Source organism: Syngnathus typhle, linkage group LG1 (genome assembly GCF_033458585.1).
Source record: "Syngnathus typhle isolate RoL2023-S1 ecotype Sweden linkage group LG1, RoL_Styp_1.0, whole genome shotgun sequence".
In the NCBI taxonomy this organism is placed as follows: Eukaryota; Metazoa; Chordata; class Actinopteri; order Syngnathiformes; family Syngnathidae; genus Syngnathus; species Syngnathus typhle.
In genome coordinates this window covers 17,355,161-17,377,654 of record NC_083738.1, presented here as the reverse complement: position 1 = coordinate 17,377,654, position 22,494 = coordinate 17,355,161, and the positions used below count along the sequence as shown (strand labels likewise).

General features: G+C 40.3%; 1 protein-coding gene across 4 annotated transcripts in view; it reads left to right on the top strand.

The window, feature by feature from the left end:
- unc5a (unc-5 netrin receptor A) overlaps positions 1 to 22,494 on the top strand; it is a 126,944-nt gene that overhangs the window by 57,899 nt on the left and 46,551 nt on the right. For all 4 annotated transcript variants that reach the window (XM_061278288.1, XM_061278279.1, XM_061278270.1 and 1 more), the window contains exon 2: positions 2,531 to 2,746. In XM_061278288.1, coding sequence (XP_061134272.1) covers positions 2,531 to 2,746 — 216 coding nt within the window. The remainder of the gene's footprint in view (positions 1 to 2,530; positions 2,747 to 22,494) is intronic.

Genomic DNA, 22,494 nt, shown 5'->3' with positions numbered 1-22,494 from the left:
TCACATGTTCATCAGCCCTTCATCATGTCAGTGTGTCAGAGTTTAGAGCTTACTGAGAAGCAGAGATGCTGTTGATTGAGAACAATGAGCTGCATCCTTGAAAACCTTTGCTATGGCAACTCTGAGTGGCATCATTCATCTTGACAGACAGCACTAGGACTGCAAACGGAATTCATAGCAGTCTTAATACTTATAGAACAGTTCAATTCAGAAAAAAAGACATGTACCACTCAAAATTAAGTCCAAAATGGAACAAGTCAGATAATGGTCATACGTCATCTGAGTAGTGTCTTCATCGGCAGTTTGGTAAGACATGATGGCTGCAGACTTTACGACATGTTGGCACTGTGACTTTCAGAAGTGCACCCCTGATCAGCGTTTCCCAAGCTATACTGTCGAACGGAACAGTACTGGTGGCTTATGAGCATTTTCATTTAAATGATGGCTTTTCTTTAAAGTAATTGTCTCGCCTTAACATCCCTCATCACTTTGACACATCCAGTTGATGCAAATACTGTACTTAATACTGAGCTGTCATGTTAATTTTCCTCCCCCAATCCTAAAATGAGCTCAGAAAATAGGAAAAAGGCAATGTGTCAGCAAGTGATGCATGTCCTTCATCGGACACAGCACATTTAGTTTTCATTAAGAGTTAAACGTGTACACGCAACATTAATGGAGTTCAGCGGCAATGGTGTGCGTCACTGTATCTCAGCCTGATAGATTAGCGAGTCAGCACATGAGGGTGCTTCCGAAAGGAGAGGTATTAATGTGTTGTGGGGGATGAACTGCTGGAAAATGTCTTCATCCAAGGATTGGTGTTTACGATACTATCTAATATCTGCGACATGAACATCAGCGGGCCGCACGTAGGAGGCCGGGAGGGGAGGAAGAATGGAGCGAAAGGTCATCACAAGCGCTGCCGTCTCATTAGGAGAGATGAGGCTTTCTGTCGTCTCCTGCTGCATGGGGAGTGATGGAGAAGGTTGTTAATGCCTCCTCTGTCAGCCATATTGGATTCGAGGCAGTAAATTAATATCTATCCTTAAAAGGGTTTTATTTGGCGATTTACTGGCCTCCTGAGAATCTGTGGCATAAAGTGGTTATTTCCTTCTTTCCACGCCTGTGTCCTGTCCCTCCCGCTTCAACTTCAAAATCTCGGGAGGGAGTCAGCGTTTGTGCTGTGCCGCAGGCTTCCGACTTGCATTCAGCGTTTCTCTTCAGCGTTTGTTGTTAAGTACAGAACTCAGCTGTCAATTGTACTGTCGTGCTCCTAAAGGACAGCTTCTGCATGTCTGAACACTGCCGATTTCGGTCTCCTCCTTCACAGCAGGCCTCAAGGTGCCATATAGTGTATCAGGAAAAAAAAAATCTATCGTGTGTTTCCCATAGGAGGTTCTATGTACCCTGGCTGAGCTTGCGTACTTGCTTATTTATTTATTTATTTATTTATTTATTTATTTATTTATTTATTTATTTATTTATTTATTTATTTATTTATTTATTTATTTATTTATTTATTTATTTATTTATTTATTTATTTATTTATTTATTTATTTATTTATTTATTTAAATAGGTTCATGGGAAGAGTTAGGGTCCTCGTTGAAGTCTGTGAAGTGGCCTAGTCGCTGACAGGATTTATTGTCAACAGTCCATCAACGATGATTTTTAATGTCTCATGATAAAGAGCTGAGGTGAAAACATCCCACCAAGAGCACACAAGGCTAAGCTCTGTTATTGCCAACTGTGCTCCACGTCACACACTCTCTCACCATCACTGTCCATCCGTCATTAGCCTTTTAAATTTTGACAGGGTGTGACAAGATATACGTAATTCTCATATCATATCTATTGCAATGCATTGTCAGATATCAATTTTATGGCAGCTTAACGTTTAAGTAATTTATCTTTACTATTAATACGATGCGGATGTCGGTCGTCTCCTTTGAAACCTGACTGTGTTGGACCCCTGCTCAGCTCTATTTTTGAGTTCCGGCCCGATATTCAATACCGTATCCGCTGCCACAACACACACATTTGACCCATTAGTAGCACAAACTGACCACATTCGCTCAACGATCCGCAGTGCCACCAAAATAAAATTTAAAAAAAGCCCACTTGCACCTAATATAATGATATGAAGCTGTTGAAATTTTGGGGGGGGGAAATTTGCTAATTTGGTTTTATTGTGTGTGTGAAAGAAAGTTTTCCCATCTTTAGTCAAAAATGAAGTAACCGCAAACATGACAAAAAAATAGCAGCGCTAGCCATTCTAGAATTTGATGGTCAGGCCCCCTTACTCATGGAGGTTTTCCAGAGCCCTGTAGCAAATCTTCCCAGTAGAATGGAATCAGTTACATCTGCGAAGTGGGTAATCAATTCTATATTTAATGGGGCCAATATTTTGTCTGCTTTTTTTGTTTCCTTCTCGAATGAAGTGATCACAATTGGTGGCTCTCTCTCTCGAGTTCAGGGATAAAGAATATTATAGTTGGCATTCTTTTAAAACCTTTTTGTTTTTCCTCTAAGGTTCTGAGCATGCTGCCACAGCAACACAACCTGCAGCCTTCTCTGACCTGTTACCTCACTTCTTGGTGGAACCAGAGGACGAGTTCATCGTGAAGAACAAACCAGTGATGCTCACCTGCCGTTCTACGCCGGCGACGCAGATCTACTTCAAGTGCAACGGCGAGTGGGTTCACCAAGATGACCACTTGATTGTGCGGACGGTGGATCCGGCTACAGGTACATGCATGACATTTTATAGTCATTCTAAAAGTAACTTCCATCTGAAACAAATCAACTTGGTTTTTTTTGCGTTTTTATGGATGTGGTACCTTGTACAACTCTTTTGATTAGAATACAAGGCGAGGGAGGGAGGGAGGTGAAGGAAAGTTTGCAATTTGATCTTGATTAATGCGTTCCATCAGTCCCTCAGCTTGTCCACTGGCCTATTCAGCTTGTCGGGATCGTAATAAGCACATTGGTCTCGGTCTCAGAAATTTCCATGATCACCTTGGAGACCTGTTTGTTTTTTTATCCGTTATGCTGCAGTCCCCCGCCTCTGCCATCAGTGCCGTAAACATGCACGTCGCTGATGTGTGATTATGTGGGGATCTGCCAATGCAAGCCACCCATTTGCAGCCTGACATGTGACAAGAACGTGATAATGACAGGTTTTCAAATGTGAGCACATGCAAATGTCCACAATAACTAAGCAAATGATTCACATAAATCTGTGCACAGATACGTACGTGTGCATCTAGGAATCTTTCTTGGTCTTGTATTACAGTTCAAACATTTAGCTGGTATTTAGGACTACATAGGTTTCATCTTACAATATGAGACAAAATGTTAGGGCATGACAGAATTAATTCTGCCTTACTTCAGCAGTCTGACTCAAATGAGTAAAACTATTTTATCGCACTGAGCCTTTGATTTGTTTGTGCTGACTTCTCCCCTCCTGTGCCAGAATATTTTCATGCTCCCCAATGAAATTCAGGATTTTTTTTTTTTTTTAAATTCTCTGCCGTGTGAATGACTTTCAGTTATGATTTCAGCTTTAGTTCTCTGCAGTATTGGAGCTTACTTGTCTTGTCGCCAAACTGCACAGCAGAAATTGCGTCAGAAAAATAAGACATTTCCATCTACTAGTACAGGCCACTGCTGTATCACGACACTGTTTAAAAGAGAGCAAGAGGAATAGAATAACATTCAGTGGTCACCACCCCTTCAGATGTTATAAAATTATAATTTTCCTTTTTCATTCATATTGTACCAAAATATTCTCTTGTGAATTTATTTATTTGGTCACTGAGCACAAAAATTTTGTTTTCCAACAAATTAATGTTGCTAAAATGAAAATTCATTAGGCAAATGTCAAGCTAATTTTAGATCCGATTCAATATGCATCTCAATATGATGTGATAGAATTCTACATGATGCGATATGGTACAGTAAAATAGGGTATGGCTTTACTGCTCTTTAGTTTATTTTGAACACATTCATATACTCAACAAAGTCAAAATGTGCACGTATTAAGTTATTTAAAAAAGAATCCCTAACTTTCTTCATTCGCCGGCACTGCTATGCTCCCTAGCGTCTGGGAGGGGTATCAATACTCAGAACTAGAATATTGATACAGTATTGTTTTTTTTTTAATTGTTTTTTTTAATATTGGTACATATATAGTGGTCTGGTGTGTATATTAACTAAACTGCAGAGTTTGAGTGAGGTGGATTTTTGGTGCCTGGAGCAACCATATTTGTACATGTGCTTTTGCATCGATAGCTCTTCCTGACCAACATTTCTCAAGAATCCAAGCACCCACAAAAACAATCCAATGTTTTTTTTCCACAATTGGTTGTCATTTCAGAGTAAGTCATGTGTAGAGTTTTCAGACGGACGACATTGAATTATTGAGCCGACTGATTAATTATTAATTGATCGTCTTACGATATGAGAGAATGGAATGATTAAGTAATTGCTAAATTAAATCAGGTTTGATTGATTATGAGCACAAATAACTTGGTTTTGGGATGAAGGGAGTCGATAATTTGTTTGATATGAAGCAGTTACATGAGCGCGACTCATTTGGCTTCATTTCATCAGGACGCCGTTTCAGTTGCCAAGCCTCGCTGTCGTCACAATGTGCATATACGACAGCTACATAGTTTCCATCTCTTGCAAAGTTGTGTCATAAACCACATTGTTTCTGTAAAAAAATTGGTACGTATATGAAACCTTTAACTCTCCTTTTGTGTGTTTTCAACCTTTATAAATGAGGCCCTTAGCAGCACCCAATTCATCTTTGGGGCACGTGAATGATCTGGTCGAGTTGATTGCATTCAAACATCACAGCAACAACTAATTGATGCACATCTATTAGAGTGCTCTGCACTATTTAAGGAATTGGTATGTAAAATGTGACAAGCCATGAATAAGGAGCCTCTGTGGCCTGGGTACACAGTAATCTTGACCAAATCATTGTGCGCTTCCTTTGTCTCTTGTATATGCACAATAATTGCACTGAAGGCCTTTAATTGGTCTGGACCCTGTAATGAATGGCTCACTGAATATGGCTGCTTTTCTTCTCAATGGACCAATGGCTTGAGTACCATAGTCTCACTCGGTCAACAGGTTCAAATATTCAACGCCAGTGTTTGAATCCAAGTATAGACGCTACTGCCCTAATTCTCCCTTTGTCAATATTCAATACCTGGGAGGGGGGCTCTTAAGCGATTATTAAGCACTCTATTAGGCTATTCCCCTGTTGTGACCTTGCAGAGTTACTTCTCAACTTTGATAAGAAAATCATGAATCGTATTGTCGCGGTATTGCCATAAACTACACTTTGAAGGGAACATCATATTACCAAAGCAGCGTTACTCTGCCAGCCATTAATGACAACGGACCAATTCATCATAAAGTTATGAGCCCTTATAGTCAGCATTTATTTTTCTTTGAAATAAATCTGTCTTAACTGGTCTTCACACTCTGTGAAGTTCCATCTCGCAGCAGCGGCCGTCACTGTGTGCTCCTACGATCTTTGATGTATGTATGTCTCATGTGGGGTTGTGTAGATGTGAAGGACACATGACTGTCTAAGGTATGACTGCTCCAAAGCACCCACATCGATCTAGCAAACACCTGGGATGTTTAATGTCAGTGCCGCCCCGAGGAGTTTACGGATGGGTCTCTCTAGTTCCCCTTCAAGCCAGAAGATGAGACGAGCTCACATCAGTATGTGTGTTGTGTGTTCGTGTGTGTGTGTTATTTACCGATCCACCCTAAAGGGGATATTGAAAGGTTACGATTGGGGAGCATAGTTATTTAGTTATGGAAAAATCCCCACGCCCATGTTCAGTACAGACTTGCCAGGCTGTCCTCACACCCCGGTCATCACGCTAAACTCCAAACTTAGATTTGTTGCTAGGCAACAAGACTTCTGTCACAGCGGAAGCTGGCCGATATCACGTCGGGCCATGATGAGGGAGACTAGATGAGTTGGATGTAAACCCGAGTTTATTGACAATTTACACGGTAGAAAAGAGTGCACCATCACCTTCTGAAAATAGCCCGGGAGGAACTTTGTGATTAGTTCCACCTGAATTAATTGTGTTCCCTGCCCACACTCTCCACAGAACTGGAGAACGAAATAGGAACAAAAAAAAAAAACATGTTCAGTAAATTCCTTAGCTTTTGCAGCTTGGTGAATCAGCCTTTGTTTCATTGGTTGGTTGCCGTGTGGTCACATGGGAGTCAAAACAATGCTAGAGGTGGTAGCCTATGTTCGATATGAAAATCTTTCTTTTCACTATTTGATGGATGAGTGGCCCAGCAATGATCAATCATAGAGTTTGGTTTTGCAACAGAGCTAGAAGTATAATACCCCAAACTATTAATATTATATTTTGATGTATGGTAAGCTACCCCACAGTCACGGTGGACCGAGGTTTGCCGCGGTAAATTCTCATGCTGAACCAACAAATAGTGAAGAAATATTACTGCTGCTAGCCCAAGTTAGTCTGATTGGGTGGCGAAGAATTTGCATGCCCTGGGGCATTACTTTAATACAGGTGCATGTTAAACATAAATTAGAACATGTTCCAGTGAATTGAAATTGACATTTTGAATGTCACAGCTATAAACTGGCTGTAATAACGCAGCATGCTGGGACAATAACATGCGCTACATATTAGAATATAACTTTGACACATAATGTTGTGAATGGTTGCCAGATGCCTAGCATAACATTGTGGGCGGTTTTCTTGGTAAGATTTTTTTTAGGTGTGTACGATAATATCTTTATGGTTTGAAACCAGATTTAGCAGTTAACTCAATATCAAGCTTTTGCATCACATCTAAATCAAGGACTCACCGTTTTAAATTCAGAGACTTGCCATTGATCCGGGTGCAGAAGATACCGAAGACAGTGGGTGCAGTAAAATGGCTACGGTGTCTGAGATGAAGATAAATTGCAGCCCCAGATAGGAGCAGAATAGGGTTTCATTTGAAAGGTACTTGTGGTAGTCTTTAATAGGGTTACATTTGTCATTGATTCAAATAGGGTAATGTAGGATACAATGAGATACTCCAGGCAAGGTTAATGCAGAGTGTTCCTCTCTTTCTTATAATCTTCTCAATTAAGTGAATTAAATCATTCAGTCTAATAACGCATACTCAATTAAATGTATTGTGTTAGATTTATTCATGTACAGTATGTTAGACTTGTTGACGTCAGTGCTCAACATTTGATGACGTTTCCTCAACCGAGTGCAGGGAGGATGAAAGGAATGATGGAAAGGTTGAGAGGGTACATGCCATGGCGGAGTTCTGTGTGGATACTTTCTCATATATAACTTCTTGATGCCTTTAAGACTGCGATCTTCAGGCTGAATACTTAATCCCTCTTCTGGTCGCCGGCATGTGGTGCAGCCCATTTTGCCACAATTCCCGCAGGACGCGATTAATCAACAACCGATTCAACTCAAATGACATTCCCTATTCTGTATATCAATCCATCAGTATTCCTGTGAAGAAAACTGACAAATAGATTGATATGTTTGTTGAATGAATAATGGAATCCACAAATTGTAATTCTTTCGGTTTTGTTTTTGTGTAAATCTAACCCGACGTGTCAGTGAGACTGATGATTCCGTCAGCCTCACATAGCAGAGCGGCGAGATGATGATGCCCAAAAGGCAGGTGTTTCAGCGATGTAACAGTGTGGCCCAACACTGCGGAGGCAATATTCAACTAACCCCCATCTCCGTTGGCTCCCCGCGGAATCAAATGTCAGTGTATCTGCCGGTTTAAATTAATACCTGAATCGCCTGTGACGTGGAGATGGGTTTGTTTCAAACACAGGCTCAGGTGGTAGCCAACGTGACATGTGGATAACTATCTGTGGCAGACATAACCTCTGCACTCATCAGGTGACTTTGTTTACTGAAACCGATCCAATCCCGCAAGCAGAGACGGAGCGCATCAGCTGTGGAATGTCCATTTCCAGTAATACACCTTTCAAACTTTGACTCAACCAGTCTGTATTGCACGAATTCTGTATGATAGGGTCAAACCCTCGCAGGCAAGGGATGACTTGAGTTTGACATTGCGTCCATGTTGCTAATGTGAACAAGGGTCAGGACAGTCATTCTCAGTGGTTACAAGCGCCTTGCAAATGCTTCCAAATGCATAGGTACAGTATTTTACAGTGACTATATTTTGTGGTCGTACTTGTTGTGAATACACAACGTTCTCTCCCAAATGTTGTCCTGACTTCTAAGTTGTGATCGCCCGTATCAGGAGCAACTGGGGGTTCTGTAACAATGTGTTTGAGACAGACACCGCCACATTTCTTCACATGCAGAGGGACGGTTGACTTAAGGAGCTCCTTCGAACATGAAAGAGAAAGAGATGTCACAATTTGTCCTTCCTCTCCTGGTATCAATGTCTGTTATTGATCCATCCTCGAGTCTATCAGTTCCTATTACCTGCCCTCAGTAACTTATCTCAATTGTTGTGGCTGTGACGGTTTCCAAAGCCTCGGCTGGCTCTGTGCCTTTCTCAGGTTGTCCTTTATGGACGAGGAGGACCGGGGGATGTCTGGTGAGTCCTAATAAAGATATATCTCATCTGAACAAATCAATAGTGACAGTGTGTTTGCCTAGATTAGGGAATTCTCCCACTCTATGATTTCTCATCAGACACATGATGAGGAGAAGGGAGATAGGCATTTGAGCAGGGGACGTGTCTATGGGCCAGACTGATTTGATTGTGTTTGCATTTCATCTGCCAGCATTGATGGAAATGATTTTGATCCTTGTGCAGTATTGTCAACCCTGCAGAAAAGCCTCTCAGGTGGAAAATTCATGCATTTCATATTCCTATTTCAATAAACCTCTGCCACTGCTTTATAAAGGCCCAGGCCGTTGAGGTGTTCTTTGTTGATTGAACTGGTTGTCAACAAGCCATAGAAGATGCGGAAAATCATAAAGTGGGACGGGTTTGCTGTGTGCCTTATGAAAGAAGAATTTTGGGGACCAAAATGTTTATAACATGCTGTGTAACGTATTCACTTTTGAATTACTTTGCACCTCTGTAAGCATGCCCTATAACCTTAGGGTTTATTGGCACCAGCCCTCATCAATCCTTCTTAAACTAAATACCACCGATGACGTGGTCAGTAAATCTTTTAAAGCCATCCATCACTTTCTCATTAAAACTAATAATGTTTTCATGGCACCCTTACGTATACAAGAGGGCCAGGATTAATCTCTATAAAAGATGTCTTTTGCGATTGACTCGATCCTGAACTGTAACGTGATGACATATTTAATTTATCATCCAAAGGGAAGATAATCTTGGCTTATCCCAAACAATCGCTGACCTTTCTTTTAATATCTGCCAGCTCCCACCCACCTTTGTTTCTCACACCCACACGGATGCTGCTATCGAATTTCCAGAAGATTCCTTTTTGTAAGATCACTGTTTCTCGTTTGAAGCCTACTAGGTCGGAACCACCCTAATGGTTGTGGGGGCACACAGCAGTGATTAAACACAATCTTTAATAGCAGGTTGAATAGAACGCGTGCTGCAATTTAACCAAAATCTGATAATGAACTGGAGGAAATAAGGCAATCACAGTGAAGGGGGCAATATAGTCCTAAATGAGCAAAATGGCCTTTTACCACCTGCTAAGCATCGATCAGTAGCAGAGAGACTAATTGATAATGCATTATTCGTCGCTGCCTCATAATGAGACTTGTATTTCATCCTGTCCTTGACTGTGGGATGGCACAGGAAGGTATTTGGCGATGAATCGCTCAAAACAGATGGTTAGGTGAATTGTTCTCATCACACATCTGCCAATGTGTTCCATTAGGCGTCTCAGACAGGTCAGCTGAGTGTGTACGTGTGTTTCTGCATGTGTGTATGTGCAAGCGAACGGAGAGTCACTTAGCGTGTGAGTGCGTTAGAACTCTTGATTTTGATTGATAGATTCACATAACAAACTGGTCCCTTGGAAATTTAGCAGGAAAAAATCCAAACACCTCAGTGCCATGTGTGCTTTTCATTTGGGAATATTTTCTGTGACAACATGGCAAAACATCATAAGACCACTCATCCAAAAAATGCTGGACATGCTCTGCTAAAAATGTTTTTCTACTTAGACAGTTTGCAAACTTTGAAGAAATATTTGGTCCCAAAATCAAAGGAGAATTCAGAAATGCGGAAATGGAGTAAGACAAATGGGGTTAACAATTAAAGAAATGTTCTCCATGAAAACGTAGCCAGTGAAGTGTGATGCACAAAATCTACATTACATTTAGATCTAACTCCAAGCAGGCCCTCTTCAAAGTTTGTACAGCGCAACAGCCAAAGTAGTCAACAATTTGCCCGGGTCGGCGCGCAATATTGTAAAGATTACAAATATATATATTTTTTGTATTTTATCCTGAGGCGTATCTTTCCAAGTAATGTAGAACCTGTACAACAATTCCACTTTTTGTTGTGATTTCATTGTGTCTGGCTCATCTGTTTTTGAAGTTATTCTCTGCATGCAGGCATAATGAACTGAACATTAGCTGCGATTAGTGGAACAAAGTGAAAGAGTGATAATTCCACTTTGCCAAATAACAACACAGGCGTTCCATTCTCCCACGCGTGGAGTCTTTGTCCTCCCACCAAAAGTAAGCTAGTGTCAGTCCCTCGCTTCTATTTCTCTCGAGCAAATTCACATTTTTTAGCTGGTATTACCTGTAATTTTGTGTACTCTTCAGCAGACATGCATTCATAGTTTCTGTGAAAAACATCAGTGTGCAATAAATGAATTACAGCTCCTGTTCACGTACTTACAATTTTAAAAGTTACCAGCCTCAAACAGAGTAAAAGTCATGTCGATATTTGAACTTTTCTTTCTCGAAGCCTCTGAAGCTTTAATTGCAAAGGAGCTTCGGCAACCTTAAAATAAATGCTCCATGACCTACCCCAATTGTCTGGAAGAAGTAGTGGTTTGTGGGCAGAACATGTACTGTATTATCCAGTCCAACTGCACTACACTGTACTCGTGCTGAGAAAATAGGGGCCAAAGTTGACGATGTGCTCTGAATTGACAACACTATCGCTGCGTCAAGAGGCTGGACAAAGCTAAAAAAAAGATGATAAACTTCCTGCCTGTCTTGCTATTATTATTTTGTGCAATTAAGCTACATTTTCTCCTTTTTATATTCTAACTTTATTGCAACTTCGTCTTTCAAGCTCCATCAACATGGCAACGAAATGGAAGCTGTGACTGTTAGGCTGACAGGCGCGCACCGCGTGGGGCTTTGTGATGTCAATCAGCACCTGTTCTGTTCAAATTGGTTTAGTAATAGTGGAGCTGGGGCGGGGGGGTCGGAAGGAGGGGTGCGCCAGCTGACAGCTAAATAGTCCGTGGAGATTTTTGATAGGCAGAGGAACTGAGTTGGCTGACACTTAATGCTTTGTGTGTTTGGCCCCAAGGAGACTTTTAAAGCATTTGTATTTTACACACTCCTGGAACAAACATCAACTTGCCGGTCGCCTCCTTTTAAACTAGAAGCTGCAGGGTGTCCTGGGTATGGGACATGGTGCAGAAGGGAAAAGTCTATTTGATGGAGCAAGCGGAAGAAAAAAAGCTTCAGTGTCCTGGTGGAGTGCTCTATGAAACACAAAAAGGAGCTCAGACATTTTACTCCAGAAGTGTGCGTGAAACAATGCTTTCATCATGGTAAAAATTGAGAAGATCCACTGTCGAGTTGCTGGTATAAATACACAATCCAGATGCACTGTATTTGTATCTCAAGTAGTATATAAAATCCAAGTGTTGCTATGTTACAGGTCAAATCGAAATACAATCTAGCTACTGTTAGTATGTGTAGCTACTGCCTCAGTCTTCTGTAAAGGAAGTGAAAGCAAATTACTAGGCAACATAGGCACTCTCTCCATCAGAGCGCATGTTCAATGAGGCATGCTGACAGCAAAACGAACAGCAGCGTACTGGTCTGGGACCCATCAGGAAGCATTACCGAGGTTTTTATGCAATCTGCTTCAATAATTAACCACTTCACATCAACTCAAACCATGGATTTGTTTCTGTAAATTGTTTTGCCTCCTGTACCTTTGGTAAAACCTCAATAAGCTGTCTTGGGGGATGTGACTATACAAACCGTTTTTATATTTTGGAACTTATGCAGCACATCATCCTCTTTCACTCTTTGTGTCTATCATGAGAATGTGTCATGTGTAATGTCAAAAGTGGTACAATCATCTCTGTTCTGACTGCCTTGCACAATATGGTGACAGTACAAGTAGTAAATAACAGAAAATGAGCCCCAGTAACTTGGATTCAGTTTCATGTGAAGTGTCTCCCTTTTAGGGCAGCAATTAATTGTTTTGTCCATCCATTCATCCATTTTCAATACTGCTTAGTAATAGTGCAGAACATAGACAAAATGCTTAAGGTTCAGTTCCTGGTTTGGTGTGTAACATGTCAGAAAAGAACTACAAATGTGGAGCATTGTTTTCCAAAGTAAAAGCCAATGATGACCAATGTCTTTTTTTTTTTTTAACACAAAGGTAACACTGGTCAACAGATTCTAAAAAATGTTTTAATCACGGATGCAAGTGGACTCTTCTCAGTTTATTCTTCACTGATTACACATTATGTTTTTCTCTAGCACGTCAGGTTTTCATTAAAAAAAAAATAATAGCATGCTGTTGACCAGTGTAATCACTTTGCTTTTATATAAGGGCCACAGCAATTGGTTATTTATTCTTGAAAGGCTCAAGTTACTCAAACAGTGACTAAATGATTTATCGATTCTCAAAATAGTCGATTAGGGGTAGATTCATCTCTCAATCATTGCACTTCTACTTGCTTCCATGGCAAATTGTCATCTCCCTCTGCTCTGATAATTGTGACAGTTCGACTTGTTTAAAAGGATTGTTTCAATATTATTCATAACAAATATATATTTATAACAAATCAAAGTTCGACAAATGCCCTGGAACGGATTGTATATTGAATAGCGTCAAATGCGACATTTTAGGTTGTGCCATATTGGTTCCAAGGTCACCTCAAGTTCAAGCAGACTCCTGACCAATTTCAAAGGTCCACTCTCCTCTTTCACTGCCTCACCTCAAGTTTCTGCGTCAGTTTATTTATAAAACACACATCCCCTCCGTCTTGCATCTACTTGATAAATAATTTACACAGTTGCATTTGAACAAAGAAATTAATAATTAAAGGCCCAATGCGTGTTCGGTCTACAGCACTTCATCCCCTTATGTCATTATGGTAGATTCAGGCGCCAAGCATGTTGACTCGTGCATATGAACACTGGGGCATTAGGTGCTATAAATGGACCGTGCGTTGTTGTTTTTTCCTCAAGTATCTTCTTTGTACCCAGTTCAGCTGCAGAAAATCTTTCTCAGTTGGTAAAATGCTTACTTTTGTTTTGCGAGGCAAATAACGTGTCACAAGCTAACGAGCTATTGTCATATCCGTCCGTCCATCCATCCATCCATCCATCCATCCATCCATCCATCCATCCATCCATCCATCCATCTGAACTGCTTAGCCTCATCAAGATGGGAAGTAGAGAGACTATATGAAAATATCAAGTGTGCTTTTCAACTCGGTCATAGCCTCTTGGCTAAAATTTTAAACGGAATACACTAATCAAATAATGTTGTTGATACTTTTTGTCACTTCAAAGGTGACGGCTGCTGAGTAGTTGACTGTGCAACCCTTCAATAATTGCCTTTTTTAATGTTCCCAAAGTCAGAGGGACGGGAGCAATTGGCACCTGGTCTATTCAGTGTTTTTGTTTTTAATTTTGAATGAAAATAGTGTTAATGACACTTTGGATTTTCGCCCGAGTATTTTTTTTTCCCAAATGATGCCAGATGTTTGAAAGGACGTGAATTTGACAGTGTCACTAGCTTCTGCTTAATTACAATGCACAGTATAAGGAGATTTCCAGGCGTCTTTTAGACATCGACTGGGCGATGAACAAAAGTATTGTCTATTTGCATCATACACAAAGCATGTGTATTAGACATCACCGTTGCTTTTAGCATTACCGTTTGTAATCTATAGACTGGTTGAACATTTTCATTGTCTGTATATTTTTTCTATTCAACCTGCAATACCAATTTCTAGAACAGCAATGGTCTAAGTGTTCAGTGTATGCATTCAAGTCGTGGCATAGTCGTGTGGTGACCAAAGCTTTCACATCCCCTTACAGTGTGTTAGAACATTTTCTAATGACTGTGCGACACTCAGATACTATGTTGTCCTGTGTCAGAATCACTCAATTTTGAGTATCTGCCTATAAATAAGTAATGCATTAAGAATGCCTCAAAATTGTCTCTTTTTTTACTTTTTTACTGTGCAACACTCAGATACTATGTTGTCCTGTGTCAGACTCACTTAATTTTGAGTATCTGCCTATAAATAATGCATTCAGAATTAAAGAGTGCCTTCAAATTGTCTTGTTTGTTTGTTTGTGTTAAATAATAGTCTCCTAATATGATGTCTCTTTACAACGCACACAGATTAAGTTTAAATATTCTTTGTTGAAAGAACTACAGTCCATGAAAAACATTGCAAATGCCACTTCGTGGTGTAGCTAAAAAAAGATGGTCAATAAATCAATTTCATATATGTAGCACATGTTCAAGGAAAACTAAGGTAAAACAAAATCCCATTTGCGAAGTATTGCAGAAGCTAATCTGGCATTGAAGTAAACAACAGAAATTCAAAAAAAACTTATTGAAAACCCTCTGTACCTTATCAAATACAAACTATATTGAGGTGTAACGTGGGCAGTGGAATTCTGAGAGCAAATATTTTTGTGTGGAAGGAGGCACCTCTCTCCGTTTTATTGAGTCATGGTTTATATTGTTCCTCACCTTATTTAGCGTGTTCCTGAAAAAGCCTCCACCTTTGCGCACCGCCAATCCAAAGGCCCAAGAGAATCCAACCAACAGTGAGTAGGAAGGGAAAAAAAAACTAATGCAATTTGTATGGCGCAGAGCACTCTGCTGCCAGATGGGAGCCTGCTTGACTTACCTCAAGCCTTCCTTATTTACTTCAGAGCCCGGTGCCATGTCAGACAAGGGGGAGAAAAACATGTTGGACAGAGCAAATTATCACAGCTTTCATGTGGCCAACATTCTTTCAGATATCCTACTCAGCCAAATGAAATAGAAGCGGAGGCAAAGTGCTCAGGGCCCTCACCTCGAACGTGTTTTCATTTGAGGTAGGACAAGGTGTGTTTAGGAGATAAAGGAGCGAGTCCCAGTCACTGGCAACGTGAAGACTGTTGTCGGGCTTGCTGGTGTTGCCAGTCATCAGTCGGTTATTGGATGAGAGTAATGACAACGAAGACTTGCAGCACTCATGGTGTGGGTGTGTTATTCCAAAAATGTCAGATGGATTTATTAGGGAAGGACAGTAATAATTGAAAATCCATTTGCATTTAACAAGCAAGGCAAGCCTTTTGAGTTGTCACAGTAACTTGAAGTCTCTCACACATTTTTTTATTCTAACTTGAGCTGACATGTCTTTAGGTGACTGGCTAAGAAATTTGGTGGTGATTCTGGACTGCTTAATCATTCATATACAACTTGGAGCTTATGCGCTCCCACATCAAATCATTCAAACAGGCAATCATACTTTGTAGACTGATCTACCTTTTCCATTGGACATCGCAATTTGCCTGGACAGCAGCTGTAATGTAAACAGTAAGGAGCCTCTTCATGTACTATGTGGTTCTTAACACTTACAAAGACAGCAATGTACAATGTTGCATTTTTCATCCAGGTGTTGATGTTGCTTGGCCCCTAAATATAGTAACTGAGATGTGAGCATTCTGTGACAAAAAAAAAAAAAGCTGCTCTTGAGGTTGAAGCAGCAATTCATTAGCACTTATTCATTAGCAAACCTGAGAACACTTGTACTATTCCACTAGTTTTTCAGTCATTGTATTCTGCATTGTTGTTAAATCCTGTGTTAAATGCAGTTGAACAAATACTGTATGGAAGCGGAAGTTGAGCTTAACTGCTTGCAATGGTGTTCATTCAGACTCGCCTATTTTCAGCTTCCGGGACTTTGACAATAGGGTTTTAACTGCATGATCCACTCTCATCAAGCTGAATCTCCTTGGAGTGGCATTGGACTGAACTCAAAAAGACTGATTGGACCACTACCTGCTCTCCTGTTTGTCAGCTATGAATAATCTGTAATGACATCGGCAGGAGCCTCGCAACATGCATTCATTGTGGGGAACGGACAGCTCAATCAAAAGACGCTCTTGAAAAGCTGGTTGTAACCGGAGGCAGTGCCTTGACCCAGAATACTGTCCCACTGACTTGAGTCACAACCTCACCAACATCCCTGAATGGGAGTGCCTTTTCGCCTCGCGACCTTGCTGCCTCTGCTCAGCTCCTCTTGCAGTTTAATCAAAGCAATGCGTCACTCAGAAGGCCACATTATACTGTACTTTTTAAAGAGCAGACACTTGTGTATGGCACCACCTGCCAACTCATCATCATGCCGCTTTAGGAAGTAACTCAACTTTGCAGACCTAATAAGATTGCAGTAATAGCCTTGGCTGTGTGAAGTGCCATGGACTTTAATCATGGAGAGGTTTTGGAGTGTTGTATACTATTGTGTACATTGGGTCCCTGGGTTTACAATCATCTGGACATACATTTGACATTTGTAGCATAAGAATGATTGTTGCAGTTGCACTTGATGTTTTTCATGTCATCACCAGAAGTATTTTTCAGCCAAGTATTTACTGGATTTATTTTATTTAACTTCTGTTAGTGATGAACGTTGCAGTTTCTGACTAACAAACAAATCTATGTATGTTGCAGCTGTAGGAACAGAACACTATCATACACCAAGAACTCTTTGTGATTACATATCACGGTTATTGAAAACTAACAAGATCTGAACTAAAATTGAGAAGAATTATAATTTTCATCAACAAAATTGAATAAGAACCAAATTACTCTTAAAAAAACAAAAACTTACTGATCTGTATATTATGTTTATAAAAGTAACTAAAACTAACTCTGATTTGACATGTGTCGAAATGTGTTTTGTTTTCATCTTTGTCAATTAATATCTAACATGAGTTCAAATATATTTGGTATTGCTCTGTTTGTACAGAAGAAGCAACAGTCATTTGAGAATTTTGCTTATTACACTACTTTTTTTCTAATCTTGCACTCAACAAATACCCCATATTGAAAAACTAAAAGTCATGTTAAAACGAATAAAAACTGAAACACCATCCCCAATAAAACAACTAGCAAACCTTGCAACAAACTAAACTTGCTGGAAAAGAAAACAAAACTGAATTTCAAGTGCAAACGAAATGAAAGCTATACTGAAAAATCCGAAATTACTTTAACCCTTGGCCAAACTGAAAATAGATTTCACTTTTCAAAAAAAGCCCAAGATTGCTAAAATTTTGTTGAAATTCCAAACTAAATTGTTCTCAGAATAGTGAACTGTAATGTATTTTTGTCCAGTACAAGTACATCTTTGTTACAAACACTTTCTCATACATGACAGCGCAAACGAGGCGATTTCAGTCCATATTTCTCGGGAACAAACAAATGTTTTGATTAGCACGTAAAATTTATAAAGATGGTGATCCGCAAAAATGTTTTCTCAAGGACTTTTAGCATTTATTTTTCTTTTCCGTGCAGCCCTAATACTACTTTATTGTATACCCTGAGGTTCAAGACAAAGTACCTCCATTTTTTTTTTATTTTTTTTTTTAATCTCCTAACTGGTTCTATCTGGCTTTTGGTCTGGGTTTATTTCATGTTAGACAGGTCGTAATTGGTCTGAAGAGGGCTTTTTTTTGTTACGCTCTTGAAAAGAAGCGGCGAGCGCCCAGTGCTTGGGTTGATATTGATGCCACCCTATACAAAGAGGAAGCACAGTAGGAAATGGAACACTTGGAAACATGCTTTTCATTGGTGGCTAGTATCCCTTAAAAGCTTTGTCTGTCATGTCCCCTCTCAGCCATTGTGTACACTTTCTCTTGAAATGGTGCATTGGCCTGATGTAAAGTCACCCAACCCTAATCCCCTTATATCTTCTGATGAATCCCAGGCAGCCACACACAGCAGGCATAGCACCTAATTGAATTTCCTTGTGTTCACGATGAACACACACCCAGGACCTGTAAGTTCCAGTCTGTGCCTTTGATAAGCAAATGACCCCTATGGAATTGAGGTCAGCGCCTGCGAAAACAAGAGTGTGGGAAGGAAAGCTAAAATTCTGCACTCGGCCACGCTCAAAATCGACTCGCCGAAGATTGAGTCCGCTGAGGCTTTGTTGAGCCCTTCTTGACTTAAGGTGAGATTACCTGCAGACAAATATTTCTCGTGTGGTGTTTCCATGTGCACGTTTTCCGTTGATGCGTGAGCATGTAATCATAGTAGAAATCCTATCCCGCTGCCAAATATGCCAGTGGCTCAAAAGCAAAGTTGGATTGTACTCTTTTGGCTGAAGACAGTGCAACATGCAAGGTCAGTGAATTGGAAAACCTCCTTCACTTCCTTTTTATTCCTCCTCCTTAATTTGCTGACTCTTGAGCCTTCAAGTCTGCCGCCAGGATGGACATTCTTTTCTATCTCAAAGTGCCCACAGCCTCATTCTCTGAGTGCCTCTCCTGAGTATTCATTGTTGCCTGGTTACGAAATCTATTTTCTTGCTCTTCCTTATTTCCTCCTTGCAAACTTACAAATCATGGAAGGCCGGAAAACTGACCGTGACAACACACTCACCGGACAGAAATGGCAACATCCCCGCTTCGCGTACACCTCCAGTCGCAGCGGGCTCGCAGATGACGGGTTTTTCCTCCAGCGCTGACAGCGCTGATATCCTAAGGCCCTTCCTGTTTTTGACTTTGATTGCCTGTTGAAAGAGAAGTGACATTGATGAATGTGCCGGTGTTCCCAAAGTTGAACGAGAAGTTGAACTCCCAAATGAGTGCCCTGTGAGCGGAGCAGGTGGAGGAAGCGGAAGAAAAACCTGCACTGAAGAGATTTACCAGTGCTGAATTTATGCATATGTGATGTGTTTGGATAATACATGCTGTCAAATGGATGAAAATATTCAAATCAACATTTTACTTTGGAGTTGAACTCTGAAGTGCATAACGTGACGACTTTTTGTGCTCTGATGTCCGATCCATATAATATTTGGCCTCTTTGTTGGTTATCAAATTTGAACAAAAATTTGCAGAGGCTTGTGGCCTGAGCCAGCAAAAACACTATATAGTTTTGGTCTCAAAGATCCGTGTTTTATATTGTTGCTTTATTGGCCTATTTTCTGTTATTTTGTCAGTGGTCTATGGTATTGTGCCTATTTTAAAGTGACTTTGTGGACATTTTGCATATAAAAAGAGATGGTTTTAAGAAGTTTGGCCTGTTTTTAACTTGAGGCCTTTTTTGCACCATTTTGCTCTTTCACATATGTAACGATTGGCATCAGTTTAATAAGACCAGGCCCTAATGCTTCAGATAGGACTATCAAGCACGAGAATTTTTATGCTGCAAGCAGAAAAATCAACAAGCAATGTCACCGTTGGAATCGTTTATGTTCTGAAACAGCATCAAGATAGAATCGTTCATGTCCGTTTGTCGATGCATCAATGATCTGATTCCTTTCAACGCCCTTACCTTGAAGTATCTAGACGTGTCGGAATGCCCATTCAAAGTTTCGTTTTTAGGAATCTGCTTGCTGAAATGCTGGATGGATCTAATTTTTCTTGGAAGGGGGGCATGTCATTTTACAAAAACATGTTTGCAATGATCACTCATGCAGAGATTTGGCATCTTCTGCTAAATCACTCGGAATTTTTTAAAATAATTCTCAGCATAAGATTCTCTGAGGTTTCAATTCATAGCTAATTTATGAATTCAGCTCCTGGCAGAGATCATGGAAAATGTCACATTTTTAATTCTCACTTTACAGGAATGCCTAGTGAATGCTTTGTAATTGGAGGACATGCAAATTACTGCTTATGTGTTCCATTTTAATAACAATTTGGCGGTAGCTGATTATGAAATACATTTGAAAAAAGTATATTGGGGTTATTATTCAAATTACAAGATATTGAGCTAGTGTCAGTATTAATTGCTATGAACGTGCATTGCTGTTTTCCTCACCAATATTGTGATTATTCTGTGCTATGACTTAATTGGGGAGAAATTCGATGGATTGGTCCACAACAGTGTTTCTTGAAGTTGTCAGACAGTAAGCATGAGGTAATTATGGAGACGGGAAGAGATAAGGAAACAGAACGCTATTACATTGGCAAGCAGAGCTTCAAATTGCTCCTTTTAGGATTTCTCACCTCAGGTTGCTATTGTTCATGCATTGCATCTCCTTTCTGATCTTTTATTCTTTTCACCCTCTGGCTGAAAGACAAGGAGAAGTTTGCATTAATCAGATACATTTTTCCAGTCTTGCTAGGCACTGAATGTGTGCTGTTAGTGAGCATTGGATATACTGTATGTCTTTTGATATATGGCAAAAGATATGCATATACAGTATAAACTGCCCTGCGCTCAGTCTGACTCGGAGCCATTGCATTTTTTTAATGCTGCACTATATTTCATCTCTGCAGCTTTACTGCATCATCTGAATTTGTATTTTACTTTACATGCAGCTTTGATGGGAAAGCTAAAGTCGCGATTGATTGCAGTAGTATTTTTTGCCATAGACTGTTATTTAGCAGTGTTGCATACCAGATATTTGTTTTTCGTAATTTGAGTGGCATGAATGTTTTTTTTGTTTTTTTGTTTTTCAAAAGCATTGAAAAATGACTTGGCCAATTATGCTATGTCGCCGATGATATGTAAAATGTGTGGAATAACGTGTAATTAATTATGTTTGACCTGTATCTTGTAGTTTAAGACCTACAGTATGTGTATGACATGAGCGGTTTTATATCTCCTATGTACTGCACCAATATATATTGAGTTTGCATTTAATTTGATATTTTAAGAGGTATAATTGCTGATTTGAGGGGAGGGCGGTTTGCTCTGCTTCATTTCTTCGCTCCAGGTAATGTCCATTTTGTTACCTAGGTATGTTTTAACTTTAATTGGCTGTCAGTCAGCCACATAGAGGCAGGCAAAAGTACTGAGCTCTAATTACCAGTATTAATTGCAAAGAAACTTCCTGAAATGTACACATTTGGTTGTATGAAGGTTTCTTCAACGTGGATGCCTGTCAGCAAGGCCAATGCATTGCTTCCATTTGTTTGCGGAACACAACAAAATTTCTCGAACCCACGCAAGTGCTTGACATAATTGCTATATAGATTTGATGGTCTGATAGCTGCCACTTAGACAAGATCCCACCAACTTGTGTCTGGAGCTGAAAACGATCACTGCAGACGGCTCAAGTGTGTGCGAAATGCAGGAGTGTCACTAAGTGCTTTTATGCAAATGGCAATTGAAGAGCAACACTCCATTGAGACTTAAATATCCAGCCGGTGTATATGCACTGCTTCACCGGTCTGGCAGATGTGTCCTCTGAGGCTGCCCGGAATGCTTTGTGTTCATAGGAAAGGTTGAAAACCTCTCTGGAAAAGACCCCAGAGAGGAAAGATCAGATGGAGTGAACGGGAAACTAAAGGGAAAATGGGGATATCTCTTCATCAAATGGCGAAAAAGTAGGACACGAGGGCGCCGCTCAAGATGAAGAAAATAGGTCCTGATTGGATTATCAATACAAGGTTAAAGGAAAATGAAAGCTTGTCTCTCCAATATGAACTCAGCACTCTTGACAAGATGGAATTCTATTACAGAGAAGATTTGTTTCAATATTGTTTGGTGTTGTTGTGTATTTTTATTCTGGTATCATGCTATGTTCATCTCACTATTAAGCCTAAGTACGACCAGGGCATGTTCGGGTCAGGTTCGTGTGGTATTGTTTGGGGCTTGGTCCAGGAAGGTAGACTCATTGGCGCCGGACACATCTGGCTTCCATTAACAACTGCTAAGATACACAGGATGTAGAGATGGGGGGGCAACAGCGGGGTCATAGGTCAGCCAACAGCCCCATCTGCGCGCTCCCGCGTGGAGGGAAGCGCAAGAGTATAAGGTTTAGGACGGGAGTAGACAAAGGGACTCGACATCTTGGCTAGGGCGCGAGACACTTCTCTCTGACATCGGTTGAATAAAATCTTTCCCCAATCAGCCATGTGTGACTGAAGTTTTCCTTCCCCAAGCCAGCCACTTTTTCACCATCTTGTTTGGAAGACCAGCTGACCATCGAAGAGAATTCACCACAGTGTCCACCGTGATTGTCTTCTAGCAATGAAGTTAAAAGCTAGATTTAATTACCGGCATTGTAACTTTAGTGAAGCTGGATAGGCAGAGTTATTTATCTGCTTTTTTTCCCTCTTGCATCTCTGTGTTCC